General features: G+C 35.7%; 1 protein-coding gene across 5 annotated transcripts in view; it reads right to left on the minus strand.

Moving 5' to 3' along the window:
* Positions 1 to 18714, minus strand: part of LOC125653661 (ras association domain-containing protein 1-like) — a 36833-nt gene continuing 18119 nt past the window's right edge. For 4 of the 5 annotated variants that reach the window (XM_056142784.1, XM_056142785.1, XM_056142783.1 and 1 more), the window contains 6 exons: positions 17883 to 18052; positions 17113 to 17265; positions 12262 to 12458; positions 8253 to 8365; positions 6718 to 6836; positions 1 to 3229 (listed from right to left, as the gene is read on the minus strand). In XM_056142784.1, the coding sequence (XP_055998759.1) occupies positions 3005 to 3229; positions 6718 to 6836; positions 8253 to 8365; positions 12262 to 12458; positions 17113 to 17265; positions 17883 to 18052 (977 nt within the window). In that variant the 3' untranslated portion in view covers positions 1 to 3004. The remainder of the gene's footprint in view (positions 3230 to 6717; positions 6837 to 8252; positions 8366 to 12261; positions 12459 to 17112; positions 17266 to 17882; positions 18053 to 18714) is intronic. The other variant, XR_008796409.1, reaches the window with a different exon arrangement.

Raw genomic sequence — 18714 nt, forward strand, 5'->3', positions numbered from 1 at the left:
TTTTCTTTCATTTTTATTGTTTTTTTTTTAATCGTTTTCAATGTAAGATATAGAGAAGTCAACAATGTATGTAACAAGATTTGTAAAGCTGTGTTTACTTTGATGAGTCAAGGTCATGTAATACTCTTCAAGGTCATATCATGACCTGAATGAAAATTAAATAAAAAAAATGATTACAAAGTTTTAATCTGTTGTGATCTGATTACAACACCACTGCACAAAAAAAGGTGCATTTTCACAGAGAATATAAGGCAGTCATTCCATAATATACCAGTCATTATTACAATTACCACAAAATAAATCTGTTAATTAGTCTAAGAGATCAACAGCACATGCCACAAATCATTTCAGCATCTGCATTTTAGTAAATTTTATACATCTTTTTTTCTTTTCTGTTTACATATACATGAATGTACTAATAAATATAGCTATGTCTAATGGGAATATAGATTACATTTCTTTTTTGATGATTGGATTTGAAAGAAAATTTCCTAACTAAAACCACCCCAATAGAAACAGAAAACCCAACACAGGTGCAATGAGTGATAACAACAAAGAGATGGCGAGGATGACATATTCACAATAAAAGATGAAAAACCAAATCTAAATCGTAATAAAACATGAAAAATGCAGCTTTGTTGTTAAAACTTGAATCTTTTCTGCACATGCGTCATGAGCAAGAAAAAATAGCTCCAAGGATTTTTCAGGACGCATACCAAATAGTAGTGTGACAGAGCATGGTCCTAATACATGTCAAAGTTTTACATGAACATCACAAGGTTTGTAAGGCAACTCATACACACCACAAGAAAGGAAAAAATTAAACGGAGTGTTCCTGCTGTCCGGATAGGACAGAATATCAGGTGTTTCATATTCAGCATGGTCTGAGAGGCATCATTTCCTTATGATTAATTTCTTCTTTGCTCTCTGTCTGACTTTAATCAGAAATTCTCCAGGAGTTAAGGGACACCTGCTATGGTAGATATGTAAACAAATCCCCCTTCTCTGGTGTCATTGTAAACAAGACCCCAAGCTCCCCTGATTTGTTTATGCTGATGTCAGCATATTTCACCCCTCGCTGATTACCATCACAGATGGTAGTCAAGCTTTTGTCCGACACAGAGCAAAGAACTGAAAGTAGACAAGAGTATAAGACATCAATTTACGGCTGTAGAGAAGCAAGATGTGTGAATTATTTGGTCACGAGAGAAGATGCTATACGGCGTAAATGTTGATTAAAAAATCCCATTGATAGAATGTGCATGTGTATTGGTGACATGTTCTGACCTGTGTATGAAAAGGCACTTCTACACAGAGTGTCCGCGGAGGCAACAGCTGCTGTGTGTATAAATAACTAGTCTATTAGGCATGCACACCATACAACAGCTTCTGAACAAGGTTTTATTTCATCATGAATCGATATACAGCGCGTTTGTGAGCAAGATGTGGCAATATTGTATGGTGGCCTCTCTTAAATGTGCATGGGCTTTTCCAAGAGAAATAAAAAAGAAGAAAAGCTGGTTTGTTAATTATCACACAGACCTTTCCAAACACTGCATGAATTCCATGCAAAATGAGTCTTAGCTTTTGTCTGACCATGATTTGAAGTCTAAGCATTAGTAGTCTAATCATAATTTCCTTATGCAATTTGTATACAACATAAATGTTCAAAAACATAGAGATGGTCCGGGTCAGAGTCATATAGATGTCAGAGGAAATGCAGAGAGGCACGGTAGATTATTTGGGAGATGGGGGGGGGAGGATGATCAACCGGTACTTTTGCATTAGATGCACCCTGAACACACATGTGGGGGGTAAAACAGATTTTATCTGCATCTAATATTATGCTAGAATATTATGGTACCAAGGTACTGAGTTAGAAGTATAAATGTTTTCAATAAATTGGTATTCTAGTGGCAATAAGGTGTAGATTTAATTCCTGCTTACTGTCTGTAAGATGTGAGAAGCTTATGTAAGGTGTACAGAATCCGTAAACCTGAGCATCACACACTAAGTTTTCATTTAACTCGGAGCTGCCGATTTACAAATACGATGAATTGAATACAACATTTTGATTGTGCAAGACTTGAGAATTCAATACCCGATCTAACAAAATATCAAAACAAATAAAAACAGTAGGCAATATCCTTCCTTATTAATATCATTAGTCCAAAGAAACAATGTCTGCACCCCGAATAAATCCGATAACGGAACTCAATGGATACCACTCTGATATCAATCTTTAGCATGATCTCGGGTATGAAATCCAAGCCCCACGTGAAATTCACAAGAGAAACACACTAATAATAAATTACTTGGCACTCTGTAACTCTATATATATATATAAATAGTCCTTATATATCATACTGGATGATGATGCAGAAAACAGCCTACCGGTGATTATAACTCGAGTTCTGTAATGTTGAATGGAATTCATTCTGTTGCCCTACACAGGATGGAGAGAAATGAGACAGCATGAAGGATTTACACAATGCTGAGTATACATATCAAATTAATTACAATGTTTTATCTTTTTTTTTTTTGCATGATTAGTCTTTGATGCATGCAAATTACTATATATATCTATATATAATATATGTATCAACACTATATAGAATGGCTAGTGTAGCCATTTTAAGATGTATCAACAATATATAGAATGGCTAGTGTAGCCATTTTAAGATGGAACAGCCAGTCTCCATTGGAGTCTCTATGTCACTATCCACAAAATTGTTCCTTTGTAGAATAACATCACAGTGATATTTTTGGACTTTTCACCTCCAAACTAGGAATGAAGATTCTAATCGTAGGCACTACACCGACACAAATTCCACATCATAAAACGCCCGAGGTATCAACAAATTTCAATCCAACAAGTTCAAGAGCCTCATTTTGATTGTTTTAGTTCTGCATGTAATGCTATGAGGTCACCTGATTGGACAATATAATATCACATGACAAGAGCACCACATCCTCTTGTGAGGCATCACAACCTTTTGTGTAATCATGAAGATTGGGCAAGCGGGTGATCCGCGCCTGCAGGGCGGATGTACGAGTCCCTCTTGCTAGCAGCAGCCAGCTGTTTCTGGATTCGGAGATCTTTAAGCCTCTGTTGGACTATCTTCTTCATGTACTTATACTTGTGTTTAAGTTCCGTTAGGTACTCCTGCTCTTCCCTGTCTAAAACTCGCAGGAAATTATTTAACTCGGGTAAACTGAATGCTTCCCACTGCAAAGAAGAAACACAACAGTATTAATGTAAACACTATAATGGAGGAAGCATTCCGAATGGAAAAAAAAATCCCAAACACAGTTATTGTAGTAAAACAAATAGCCCTTGTTTATCAATGCCAAGTATTGCAAATTTGTATATATATTTTACGAAACACAATCTTGCATTTTTTTGTCAGACTTGTCAGCAACACACGATTTTCACGTAAGTACAATTCGGTCACCATATATATCTGCTACAGCTTTCATAGAATTATTTACTTTTGTGCTTAAGAAAACTTTGCAAATTCACACAAAATACAAAGTGCGTGCAAATAAAAACCAATTTGGGGTAATTAATGAAAGAGAATAACGTTGTGGCATTAATACACAGTGCTTTCCCCTTTCATCTGGCAAATCATCAACTTTTCAAAGAGATAACTGGCATTTTTCAAGTTTAAGAGAAACGTGAATCAGCATTATATAAAGGTATGAAGGACACTACTTCAATATCTTGGGTGTTACCGTTTTTTAAAAGCTGATACAAGCTGACTGACAAAGAAAAACAAATTCTATCTAATTTCAATATACAGAACAGACAGACATCGATTACATGCTGTTTATCAATCTCCTTTTACTAAAAACAACAATTAAACTAACTCTGATCCTTTGTTCTAGAACCCTTATATAAATTGCGTTTAAGAAAAAAAAAAGAAATTTCATCACCATTTCTTCAAAAAACAAAACCTAAAACAAATAGATTTCAAACATTTCCAAAGATTTCGTCTAGATGTCTAGAGGAAACCCCGACAAATTTTTGGCATGCTCCAAAACCACACGCATATCGTATGACATTTGTGTATCTTTCTGTGCAATGACCTCTCCCCTATCTTTTCATTTAATGACTACCCCCTGTTGTGATTTGGAGGTAATTGCCAAAACAAAAGGGCTTCCAAATAGAGATTAGCAACAGAGAACTAAAGGAACATATGTCTTGATTGGGAACTTGGTTGCTGATTGATTCCTTATTTCTGTGTTATATCATTCTGGTTTTTTCCCCCTTTTTATTTACTAGAGTTGGGTACCAAAGAAAACAAAAGTACAGCGGTATACCGTGGATTTAATCTTTTAAGTATTATGATTCAATTCTTATCGTTTTTTAGTTGTGATTCACTGTATATAATGAGCAGTTATTATTAATTGATTGTAAATTATATTTATCTCATGTAAATAACAAGATGTGTTTGTGAAACACAAATGCCCCCGATAATGGCCAATTCCAAAGATGGCCAAGGTCACAAGGGCAAATATCTTGGTACCAGTAGAAAGATCTTGTCAAAAGAAATGCTCATGTATAATATGAAAGCTTTAATATTTACCATTTAGAAGTTATGACCAATGTAAAAAAATTAAAAGTAAGTTAAATGTCAAGGTCAAAAGGTTTAATACCAACGGAAAGGTCTTGTAACAAGAAATACTCATGTGAAATATCAAAGCTCTATCTCTTACTGTTCAAAAGTTATAAGCAAGGTTAGAGTTTTCAAAAAGTAGGTCAAACTCCAAAGTCAAGGTCACGGGGTCAAAAATGTTGGTACCCACTCTTTAACAGCTTGATGACAGGATCATTTGTAAAATTTGACCTCCCCACAAAAAAAGGAAAACTTTATCATTGGACACCAAATACAAATTAATAACTGCAATAGATATAAGAATTTAAAGTCAAAATCTGAAATGACAATTTTGCTTAACCCTAGTAATTTCAAACACCTTATCGCCATCACAGTGCATTAAAAATAGTTTTTGCACGACTGGGTTCACATTAAAATCTCCAAATAAAGTCTATAACATCTGACGAGAACAACAACAATGTCTTTACAGACAACATGATGCCACTTGCTTATTTTATTGAACTTTATTTTTTTATAAAAATGGTTCTGAAATTCTGATGTTAGACATACATGTGCATGTGTGTCAAACGTTTTCACGGCGATCGTTTCCAGGGTAGACTTACTGCCGATATTATATACATGTACATACTGCAAGGGAACTATCTACGATGGGAGCAAAAATGAAATTCCGGATGAAAATGTGACGTACAATCAACCTCAAAATTGTATGTGTAAATTTAATAATAATAATAAAAGTAGATGACGAAATTTTTGTAGACATCGGAAATTGAAATATTCATTCTTGGTCAGCTCAATAAGAAACAAAAGTTAACAAAATTCACATATTTTTTTTAAAATAAAAATCTTCAGTGGACTAAATTCAATCAATTATCTAAATGTTGTAAATTGTGTAATGTAATAAATTCATATTTCTGCTTTCGTAATCGGGATCGAGATGCCAGATGAAGCCTCCAATATGGTCGACATTTCCGATTTTGCTTATTTTGAACTTCAGTTATATTGAAAGAAAAAGATTAGTCCCCTGAATTTCAATATGTCCGGAGTAAGCTGTAGTACATACTATTCAGCAGTGTCTCTGTATCATGACTAGAACCGACTGCGACTAGAATATTGACTAGAATGACTATTAAAATAACAAATAGAAATAAAACCCAGGGTTTTTTTAAGGTCTTGATTTCAAGGGCCTGGGCCTTTCCAATTGGGAAAAATAGCAACATTTGCTTGAAAATGGGAGAAAAATGTTTCATACAAAGAAGTAGGGAGAAAACCATTCCAGAGTGCATTGAGGTATAATTGGGCTCATTCTGACTTTCAATTTGGTCAAAGCTGACCTCATTCAGATAAGCAGAGGCCAAAAACTTAGCTTTACTTAACAATTTTGAAGCAAAAATTGTAATCTGTGGGCCTGTGAAGATTTATGAACAATTAGGCTACTCTGCTTGATTTGTTTTCATTGTTTGGGAATTTCAGAGCAAAAATTGGGGAAAGTACCTGCTTTTTAGCAATGGGAATGGGGCCTTATTTTGACCCCCTACAGACCCAAAAAAAATCCCTGAAAACCTGTGCAATTTACTTGTCATTCTAGGTTTGTTTTTCTTTCTATTTACTTCTGCATTTTCCCCCTCCTTCACGAAAGAATTATATATTAACTAAATCACTACAAAACAGCATACAAAAATTGTATCATTATTAAGCTAATGGTCTCTTAGACTAGTTGAAATTGCAAATATTTTTTGTTCTCAAGGGTTTAAATTTTTGTAGCTTGATATATATAACCTTGCCACTCTGAAATACCTCACATGCACACATACTGCATGCTATTTGTAGAAAAGAAATCAGAAAGATTGAATCAGCAGAATTGCGTGAACACCCATAAACACACTTCTGACGAGATAGGAGGCTTAAAATTGATAAATTCAGATCTCCTAAGAATTCCTGGGAGCTTTTTGTGATCCAAATTTATTTTTGATGGATTAAATAAGCACCTATCCATGCCAGAATTTGTGCTACATGTATATTATGCCGTGAAGGGTTTGTGAACTCATATAAATGAACTCCTACCCAATGACATAAAACTTGTTTAGAAATGTGTTCTTACATCGATTTCACCATTTTCGTTCTCCTGTAAAACGAAACGTGTTCGGTCGATTCTGTCCGACTCCCAGTGCAGCGACACGTGGAGGGGGTATTCCACTTCCTGAATGCGACGGAGCTTGGCTGCAATGAACAAATAACATTCAGTTTCTGAAGAACACCATCACTACTCAGATTACATATATATATTTTTTCATTCATCTCAGATTCCCTGATAGATTAAAAGTAGATTTGGTGTTTAAACGGGCTGATTCACTTTGTATTCTGCTGTCATTGTGATGACCTTTACAAGGTCAAGCACCTTAAGATTACTTCAGCATGAACAAAAGATCATATTATATATTGCAAAATAATAGGAAATTTGACTTTGATGAAAACATCAATCTTGAACTGTGCTGAGTTCATTTTCTTTTTACATCATATGAATATTTGATTACTGATGTACAAAGTACAAGCATGGAACAGTAGTCTTAATGAGGTACAGCTCACCAGAGAGAACTGTTTAGTGGTCTTAATGAAATATAGTTGTTACTGACGAAAAGTGTAGAACATATACTATAAATGAAAACTTAAAACATTCACCTCATATTGTGGGGGGAAAAGACCCAAGTTTTATACAAAGTCACTGAAAAATTAAAACCTCTGCAAGATCGGGCCAGATGACCTTCTACAAATTGGCAGTCTCATGTGTCATTGTGCTAACCGACTTGTCAATAATTAAGATTTAATTAACGACTTGTCAATAATTAAGATTTAATTAACAAGGAAAATACTATTAGAAGTGTTTCAAATGAAAGTCAGCCATTTTACGGCAAAGTCTTGTTTGTCCTTAATAAAAAAAAAAAAAAGAAAAAGAAGACAAAAAAACAAAAACACATTTTGGACTTTAATTAAAATAAGATTATAATATCCAGACATTGAAAGATATACTTGGTTTTTTTTTAATTTTGCGGTAAATTTAAGAAAACAACTACTGAAACTATCCAGCCATTGAAATATATTTGTTTTTTAAATTTAGTGGTAAAAAATAACATTAAACCCCATGAGTTTCCATTCTACAGACTCCACTGAATGAAAACATGATCTGCACTCTCACAAGAAAATTGTTATTTTCTGTCTTACCCAAAGCGAATTCTGGTTGGGTTTTTTCTTTCTATTAGCTACATTACGTCAGTAACATTCAAGGTCAGTAACATTCAAGGTCGTCTTTGCTTAGGGGTTTTAATCCGTAAATAATAGTTGACTGATCTTGATAACTTCACCATGCACTCAGAATTTTATTTTTAGGTTTCACATTCGCCTTTATCAACCACATGCATCATGGACATCATCATCAACAAGGGAAATCTCCCCATTAAATATAACAGATCCCTGATACACATGACTGGGCACCTGGAGTTTCAAGACCATTCAACTCTTGTTTTGAAGTCTTTCAAATCAACGTACAATAACCATCCAAATATTGACCAGAGCAGACCTTACAGAAGATTTTCCCCCAAGTCTTTCTCAAGCTACAAATTTTCTACAAGATCCACACACCTATTTTGCCTTTTTCATTCAGCTCCTGCTCATATAGAGCAAATTTTCTTGGATTGTCCAATATATGAAACTTCTTCAGCAACATTGAGATCACATCCTTCGTTGTCTCATCACTGCAAATAAAAAACAAATGTATCTTAAAATCCTGAAATATATCCACATATACACCTAAAACATGACTAAATCTATCTGTACATCCTAAAACATGACTAAATCTATCTGTACATCCTAAAGCATGACTAAATATAGCTGTACACCTAAAACATGACTAAATCTATCTGTACACCCTAAAACATGACTAAATCTATCTGTACACCCTAAAGCACGACTAAATCTATCTGTACATCCTAAAGCATGACTAAATCTATCTGTACATCCTAAAGCATGACTAAATCTACCTGTACTCTCAACTGATGCCACACTGACAACTATGGTGATCTGTACGCACAAATAATAACTGATATAATGTTACTTGTTATAAAATAATGTTTGCCACTGCTAGTTGAAAGAGTGAAACATGTTCTTTCAAGTTTTTCAATGCTTAAAATTAGAATTTTTTACAAGGAGTTACAATCATGCAAAATGTTACCAGCCTTATATAGACATAATTGTAATCATCTCATGTGCCATCTTGTATAATTCATCAAATGTGTCACCTCATACAATCTAACACGTCACCTCATACAATCAATCTAACATGTCACCTCATACAATCCAACGCGTCACCTCATACAATCCAACGCGTCACCTCATACAATCTAACGCATCACCTCATACAATTTAACGTGTCACCTCATACAATCTAACATGTCACCTCATACAATCCAACGCGTCACCTCATACAATCCAACGCGTCACCTCATACAATCCAACGCGTCACCTCATACAATCCAACGCGTCACCTCATACAATCTAACATGTCACCTCATACAATTAAACGTGTCACCTCATACAATCCAACGCGTCACCTCATACAATCCAACGCGTCACCTCATACAATCCAACGCGTCACCTCATACAATCCAACGCGTCACCTCATACAATCTAACGCGTCACCTCATACAATCTAACATGTCACCTCATACAATCCAACATGTCACCTCATACAATCTAACGTGTCACCTCATACAATCTAACATGTCACGTCATACAATTTAACGTGTCACCTCATACAATCTAACGTGTCACCTCATACAATCCAACGCGTCACCTCATACAATCCAACGCATCACCTCATACAATCTAACGTGTCACCTCATACAATCTAACACATCACCTCATACAATCTAACGCGTCACCTCATACAATCCAACGCGTCACCTCATACAATCTAACGTGTCACCTCATACAATCTAACACAACACCTAATACAATCTAACACAACACCTAATACAATCAAACGTGTCACCTCATACAATCTAACATGTCACCTCATACAATCTAACATGTCACCTAATACAATCTAACGTGTCACCTCATACAATCTAACATGTCACCTCATACAATCTAACATGTCACCTCATACAATCTAACGTGTCACCTCATACAATCTAACGTGTCACCTCATACAATCCAACGCATCACCTCATACAATCTAACGCATCACCTCATACAATCCAATGCGTCACCTCATACAATCCAACGCGTCACCTCATACAATCTAACATGTCACCTCATACAATCTAATGTGTCACCTCATACAATCTAACGCGTCACCTCATACAATCCAACGTGTCACCTCATACAATCTAACGTGTCACCTCATACAATCCAACGTGTCACCTCATACAATCCAACGTGTCACCTCATACAATCTAACATGTCACCTCATACAATCTAACATGTCACCTCATACAATCCAACGCATCACCTCATACAATCCAACGTGTCACCTCATACAATCTAACGTGTCACCTCATACAATCCAACGTGTCACCTCATACAATCTAACATGTCACCTCATACAATCTAACATGTCACCTCATACAATCTAACGTGTCACCTCATACAATCTAACGTGTCACCTCATACAATCCAACGTGTCACCTCATACAATCCAACGTGTCACCTCATACAATCTAACGTGTCACCTCATACAATCTAACATGTCACCTCATACAATCCAACGCGTCACCTCATACAATCCAACGTGTCACCTCATACAATCTAACGTGTCACCTCATACAATCTAACGTGTCACCTCATACAATCTAACGTGTCACCTAATACAATCTAACGTGTCACCTCATACAATCTAACATGTCACCTCATACAATCTAATGTGTCACCTCATACAATCTAACATGTCACCTCATACAATCTAACATGTCACCTCATACAATCTAATGTGTCACCTCATACAATCTAACATGTCACCTCATACAATCTAACGTGTCACCTCATACAATCTAACGTGTCACCTCATACAATCCAACGCATCACCTCATACAATCCAACGTGTCACCTCATACAATCTAACGTGTCACCTCATACAATCTAACATGTCACCTCATACAATCTAATGTGTCACCTCATACAATCTAACATGTCACCTCATACAATCTAACGTGTCACCTCATACAATCTAACGTGTCACCTCATACAATCCAACGCATCACCTCATACAATCCAACGTGTCACCTCATACAATCTAACGTGTCACCTCATACAATCCAACGTGTCACCTCATACAATCCAACGTGTCACCTCATACAATCTAACGTGTCACCTCATACAATCTAACATGTCACCTCATACAATCTAACACAACCTGTCTAATGTGTCACCTCAGATAATGTATCTCAAATGTCACCTCATGCAATGTACCAAATATGTCACTTCATATAATCTATCTGACTCATATTCCTCCAAACTCCAGTACATGTATCTCAGTGGGACAGCAATGTAGAAAGGATCTACTACACTACTAACACACAACTATCAGCTACTAGGTTTGTTCAGCTTCCTGATATTTCCTTAGTAACCCTGGTTTTATCCTACCAATCAAACATCAAATTGTTGGGCTTACAGAAGATGCCTTATCGCTGACAGAATACACATGATAACCCTAGCTGACTCCGATTATCTATTTCATCTCTTACAAAGCCTGCAGCTTCACGATAGTGTAGATTGCTGTATCACAGTCTCTATCCTACAAAAGATTGTTCCGAATCAAATCCACCAACAATTTCTATCCTACAAAAGATCCTCTTAATCAAATCCACCAACAATTTCTAAATATTTTCACTGTTACAGAAAAATAATTTCCTAATTTTTTTTTAAATTAATAGATCTTTACAAATAAATTTCATCTGTCATCTGTTTTACAAGTACACGTATGTGTTGTTGTGGATGGAAAACAAATATCACAAGTCTCACAATACATAATATACAGAACATTTTGCTGTTGTAAATGCACAATTTCATTGGTTGACTGACATTCATCAAACCAATTTTTCACAATAGGTTTGCTACTTCTCTCCACCTTAAGACAGCACTTGACAACACTATTACGTATATAACTATAATGACAATATACCGCCCCATCTTACAGGTGTACACTAAATTTATAAATCAAACACTAAAACCAGAGCTCTGTAAACGTGTCTCTCAAGAACACAGCTACCATGTGAAGTATCAAATCAATCGAGCAAGAAATGTGGCTTGTAGAGTGTCTACAAGCTCAGTATTACACACACACACATACACACACACACGAATGGTCCTGTTTAGTACCACATATCCCCTCTCGCAAGGAATTACGAGGGGATAATAAATTGGAAAACTTAACCAAATTGAAATTAAACCATAAGAAATGATGCTGATTATCCAAATTATAAAATGCAAAATGATTTCGGGCCGATTTATGCTTTATAAAGCGTGATCTGCCCCATGTCATTTTCTATCGAATAATAATCAGTAAATATGAGTTTCCTTTCTTATTTGCATTAAATCCCTGTGTAACACACATGAATGACATTGACCAATCCTTTGACTCCTGGGCCCTCACCTGTTGATGTGGATGGACTTAACGGTGTCCCGGGGCATGTAAAACGAAATGGTCTGCGTGTTCTGTTCCACGATGTGCTCCATCGTCAGCAACTCATAGATGGAAGGAGGGCGTGCCCCCAGAGACATGCAGATTGGTCGCACCAGGTTCAAGGTCACCTTCACAAAACCTTGAAAAGTTTCCTCCTTCTCTGTCTTCTGAAAAACAAATGAAGACATTTCGTTCATTGGATATATATTTTAAAACAATTGTTTTGCAAACTCAATCACTGTATATGATTTTATTATGGGAGGGATTTAAAACGGAAAAGTTGTTGATAATTTAACTGCTCTCTCTCTCTCTCTCTCAATATTTATACATGTGTATAGTATCTGCAATGAAGTGATTGCCATATGCTTCTGCACAATTAAGTTACATAACTTAAGTGTTAATGCTGTTTCTTTATAGAAAAATTTAGTCTGCTTTATGCTAAATCAATGAGTTTTATTTCCCAACACATGGCAATTTCCCGAACAAAAGTGTTTGTAAACCATGTCACAATCCAATATTACCTAAGAATCCTGAGACTCTACAAAAGATTACAGACTCTCAGACTCTTCCCAAGATTCCCGACTCTCAGATTCTACCCAGGATTCCAGACTCTCAGACTCTACCCAAGATTTTAGATTCCAAACTTTTCCCAAGATTCTAGACTCTCAAAGTACAGCATCTGTAATTCGCTAATGTGCGCAGAGGAAGATTGAAAGGAAAATGATTGTGATTGTCTGAAAACTATCACACTGTCTCGGTGTTATAGAAAAGATCAGATTTCTACGACCACACCACAACAATGGATTCTGATTCATAATCTCCATCATATATATGATGACAAATACTTGACTCACTCGACCAGAGCAAATGTGTTCGGCCGAGCTCGACAACAGTGTTCTAGATTAGATGTTCTGGTAGAGTTGATTCAGTTAACAAACACACACAAAAACAGACGGTAATTTTTCAACACCCAAATTTAATAGGTTCGAATAAAGGTCCCTTCCCCTCTCAAAAAAAAAAACTACCAATTTTTTCACGTAAAACATATCCTACTGTGCATTTGTCACTTCAGCAATGACCTATCACATGACATATGAAAGTGGTATGAAAGAGAAAGTTACAAATGTACAACTGTGACTGTGGTATTTTAAAGTAATTTGAGTAAATGGTGTTAAAATAACTTATATTCTATTTTATATATCAATTAAGATTAATAACAATGTTAATGATTTTCCCCCCAATTTCATGACAGTAAACCAAACAGTACTGCCTTATAATGGCAATATCTCTCTCTGATATAATAGATAATTATAACAACAATACAGATTTGTAAAACACTATGCCCCAAAGCTCAGCCGATCTAAGTCAAATGTAGCAATATAACCTTGACAAGTCTTACAAGCTTTCATCTTGACTTTTCAGTTCATGAATTAGAGTTATAGGTCTTGGTTAAAATTAACAACATGACAACTAATGAACAAAACAATATTCCTCTGCCCCTTTCCCCTACATTTTCAATATCAGGGTGGATATAGGGGTGTTGTAACTAGTAAGATATTGGGACTAGCTTGTAAAATATTCATCCTATCCCAACTTTCACTTTCATGTTTTCAGACGTATTTAGAATTACAGGATCATATGACAGACCAGAGGTGAGAAAGGCAATTAGCACATTTATTAAATAGTAAGTATGTCTATTACACGGAACACTGAAGAATTTTTCACATATGAGATTTGTAATGATTCACCACATGGTATCCTTGGCACCTCCTCAAGATATTTTTTCTTTATGATAACTTGTAGACAATCTACGATTCCGTAGCCACTGCCAAAAAAATGTTTGTTTTACCAGGTTACAGAGGGACCAGTACACAGGAGATAAATAATCTCCAATGAACATAAAGAGATATCTGAGAGGTTCAGTCATTATTTTCAGGCTAATCAGAAATGATTCCTGCTATTTCGCTCTCAGAACTTTAGGTCTATCATGCAACATTATATGCTTTAAAATGTAACACATTCACGTGACAAAAGTACATAATAAAGCCCGAGAAATCTGTAGAGCACTATAAATACACCCTGTCTAAGATTCTTAACTCCTCTAACGGAGCTGAATTCACGGTCGGAACACCATTTCTGTCAGACAAAATCTCCCGTGATCTGTCAGAGACAACGAAGATTGCATGAACTTTGTACAAAACAAAAATTCTCAGACAGAAGCTTGTCGTTTGGAACTCTGTCTGCCTATTTGTGGTGGCAGCCATAATTTCTTTGCTCTTTAGAAAACATCTGTCCTCATGGCAGGGTTCCTCCAAGAAAAAAAGACAACCACCAAAAAAAAAATACATTTCCTCTAGACTAGTTCAGGATGCTTGTGGCTTTGGTGCAGTTGAATGACAGTGGAAACCCCATGAGCACTCCATCATGTGCTGTCAGCTTACATGTTACATGCACAATATATCAATCTGAACTGAAAATCTACAAGAATAAAATACCTCAATGCTTTTAGAAATTTCTCCACATTTACTCTGAACTGAAATTCTACATTACAGTTACCCCTTCCAAATGAGAAAGTTCATCAAACATATTTTGTTCTATGACTTTGATGTTCAAATGCACGACACGTTCTCTCTATTGCTTTACGTATCTAGTTTATTCTATTCAGGAAATTTGTTTCTAATCAGCTTTCCTGAAACAAGAAAAGCTATAAATTCACCACAGAATTCTTCAAAATATACTGGAGAAAATGTTCCGATTCAATCATATTCAGATATATATGGAATATGTATTACCAATCGTATTTCCTTCTCAATGATTTCTACTTTCAATATGAAACGCCTTCTGACACAAAAACAAAATCTTTGAAGAAGCACCTGTTGCAGACAATTTTGTTGCTCAGAAAACCAATCAGATCATTTATCAATTTTAATAGCTCTTTAAAGTTTTGAGATTTGTTCCAACCTTCAGGTTTTAGGCATAAAAATTCAGTTTTGTGCCAAGTAAAATATCAGATGTTCTTATGGTTCAATGATCCATAATGCTTTATATCTCTATAGACTTTCAAAAATCTCAAGAAATATTTCCAAAATACTTTCTTCAGAATCAGTCTTATAAAATCAAACAAATCTTTTTCACTCACATTGTAATTTCTTTGTTATAAATCTAATTTTTCAAATATTTAATTAAAATAAAAAAATATTTCAATGTCTCTCTATCAGGTAGAAATGCTTGGAATTCATCAGATCAACAAACGCTGCTGATTTTTTCTTCTTGTGTTAACACACCAATCAAAATTTGTCCTGGCACAAGATATGGGTATTATAATGTGGTGGTAACATTTTGCCTCATGTAGCAGAAAATTGCAATTCTAGTGCAAAATCATAAAAAAAAAAATTAAAACACCTGCAGGACTGAAACCCATGACCTAGGAACTGATTGCTAGCCTAGCACCTTAATTGAACCAGACAAAGATAATGCATTATATAAATATATATATACACACACACGTAATATTCTATTTTTGTATCTATAATGTAACTTTCATTCGAAAATTTGAGATGATGTGTGTATTTCTCAGTAAGAAAGTATGACTGTTCAGATCGCAAGCTAAACCATTCTGACAGCAACCAAAGGAAACTGAATATTTATCTCCAGTAACAGATGGAACATCAATACAGATCCTCTGAGCCCCAAAACAACCAACCCTACAGTGTGTAAGATTTCTCAGCGAAACCAAAGCAGAAACACAATACCCCCTCCCCCTTCAACATTAGCAAATACAACAGATTGCAAATAGCACTTCATTTGATATAGACTTTTCATCTACCTCACAATAAACATTAGATAACCTTGTATCCTGATTAATAACATCAGATGTACTTTACCCACCTCCCTCATGTAAAGAGTCAACTTTGAAACAAGACCTGGAAAACATCTGGCTTGAGGATCAAAAACGAAGACAAGTTCACTTTTGTTTCAGTCTCAAGGTTTCATAATAATTCCCTTTTACAAAAATTGAGTGTCAGAGATCAAAACAGGGCTGTGATTAAATTCCTCAGAAAGCAGAGGAAAACTGGTCAAAAACGGAGGGCAACACCTCATCTTACCTGGAAAAATATCATTTTAGACTTTAGATCAAACCTATTGTATTTCACTTTTTTTCAAAAATTGAGCCAATCAGAGGATTTCCTCTGAAAAGAGAAAAAAATCACACCCCTGTTAAAAAGAGTTTTATTTTACCCAGAACCTGCCACTATTCTCCATTAGATCACTTTATTAGCATTTTACACACACACACCCCCCCCCCCCCCTCCCTAGCCTGATATAACTTTCTATCAAGTCAACCTTTACACGTGTGTTCTTTCTATCCATACACAACGGCTGCACATATATCCATGTCAAATGAATATACCAACACAGAATCCTCTGAGAAATGAGAGACTTAACAGCCTGAAGTCCAGCCAGGGAACTAGACAAATGAGAAACTTAATTAACAGGCTCAAGTCCGCCCTAAGAACTAGACAAATGAGAGACTTAATTCCATGTTAATTAACAGCCTCAAGTCCGCCCCGGGAACTAGACAAATGAGAGACTTAAGATTACCAGCTTGAAGTCCGCCCCAGAAACTAAGAAATGAGAGACTTAACAGCTTCAAGTCCACCCCAGGAACTAGACAAATGATAGACTTTACAGCCTCAAGTCCATCCCAGGATCTAGACAAATGAGAGACTTACCAGCTTGAAGTCGGCCCCGGGAACTAGACAAATGAGAGACTTACCAGCTTGAAGTCGGCCCCGGGAACTAGACAAATGAGAGACTTACCAGCTTGAAGTCGGCCCCGGGAACCAAAGTATTATACTCCTCTAACTTCTTCCTCAACTCCTCCCTATTCAGTGTGGCTTGGCTCGGTTTCCGTGGTAACTTGTCGTCAGGAATTGTCCCCGACCTGTAACCACTATCCGTCTCATCCTTCTCCTACAAAAATAGAATCCAACATTAACTTCCTGTCAGTTCACCCTGTGAAACTCATAAAAAAACAATGTGACTGATACGAAGATAAATAACTAGACATTGTTTTATCATACAAGTTCTGCACCACCATATAACTCCAAATTCTAAAGCTTTAAAGACAGACTAAAATATTCTTTCATTTCATTAGAAATCATGTTTGATACAATTTCACATCATGTGTCTCTCGATAGTCATTTGGAGTATGGATAGCATCAGGAATTTCATTGAAATGATTATACATTTTACTCATTGCCACATCCTTATAGTGAACATGAATCCAGTGAAATCAATATATATATAATATAAATGAAATCAAAGTGATCCAGTTATTGCGGAATTTTAAATTTTTTTTTTCCCCAAATGAGGATCAGAATTTCCCAATAAAATTAGAATTTTCCAATAAGATAGAGCCAGGCTCCTACAATCTAGATTCAAAACTCACGGTCATCACATTTCAGTATGACGGTCATCACATTTCAGTATGACGCTTATATCTCTAAACACAAATGCACCAAGGTAAATTGGGTATCTTATGGACCTGTTTTTGTTTGCGTCCTCGTAAATTGTCTAACAATGCTTACATTTGTAGCCTCCGACACAGCCTCACTGCTGCCGCTCTGTGTCGTGTCGGAGAAGTTGGATGGTCCCGTGAAATCTTGGGAGGAGTCGTCTAGAGGAGGTCCCCCGGGGGAGTGTTTACAGGGCAGTCGAACAAACTGCGCACACTTCTGGTGACTCGTAAAATGACAGTCTGTAAAGAAAAAGCCATTTAGCTTAGATATACATGTATCAGGATTTAAAATCGATGGAATGTGTTAAAGAATTAAAAGCACCCCCTCCCAAAAAAAATGATTATCAGGTTTCTATTCCCAAAATTGTTTTTACCCCCACCCACTAACCCAATGCACTTAATCAAGTAATTATTTTATGACATGAAGAAATTATTGCACTAATCCTTCAAATATTTTTTAAAATCAATGAACACAATGGCCCCAATGTCATCAGTACAAATATAGCATTTGATTTCTTTTTACAGACTAAATGGATCAAGAAGAATGTTTTATTTAATTTATATCATATATATATTTGCTGTTTCAACATCCCAAGCTTAATCATTACCATATTTACTAAACTAATTATGAAAAAAGTAACAAGAACCTGGCCTTATATATAGACTTTCATTTTCAATTTAAAAGGTAAAAAGAAAGACAAATTCGTTCCTGGAATTTGATCAACACAATATACATGCATAAATTTGGATTCGAAATTTTAGAAATATAAGTGACTATAAAATAAGGACACTATGAGTCACACTTGGTATCATATCTCATTAAAATAATATATAAATACATGTATACACAATGGTTACTATGACATGTCTCACAATGTCAAATTCCTGGAATGACAAGATAT

The sequence above is a fragment of the Ostrea edulis genome, chromosome 7 (assembly GCF_947568905.1).
Source record: "Ostrea edulis chromosome 7, xbOstEdul1.1, whole genome shotgun sequence".
Classification (NCBI taxonomy): Eukaryota; Metazoa; Mollusca; class Bivalvia; order Ostreida; family Ostreidae; genus Ostrea; species Ostrea edulis.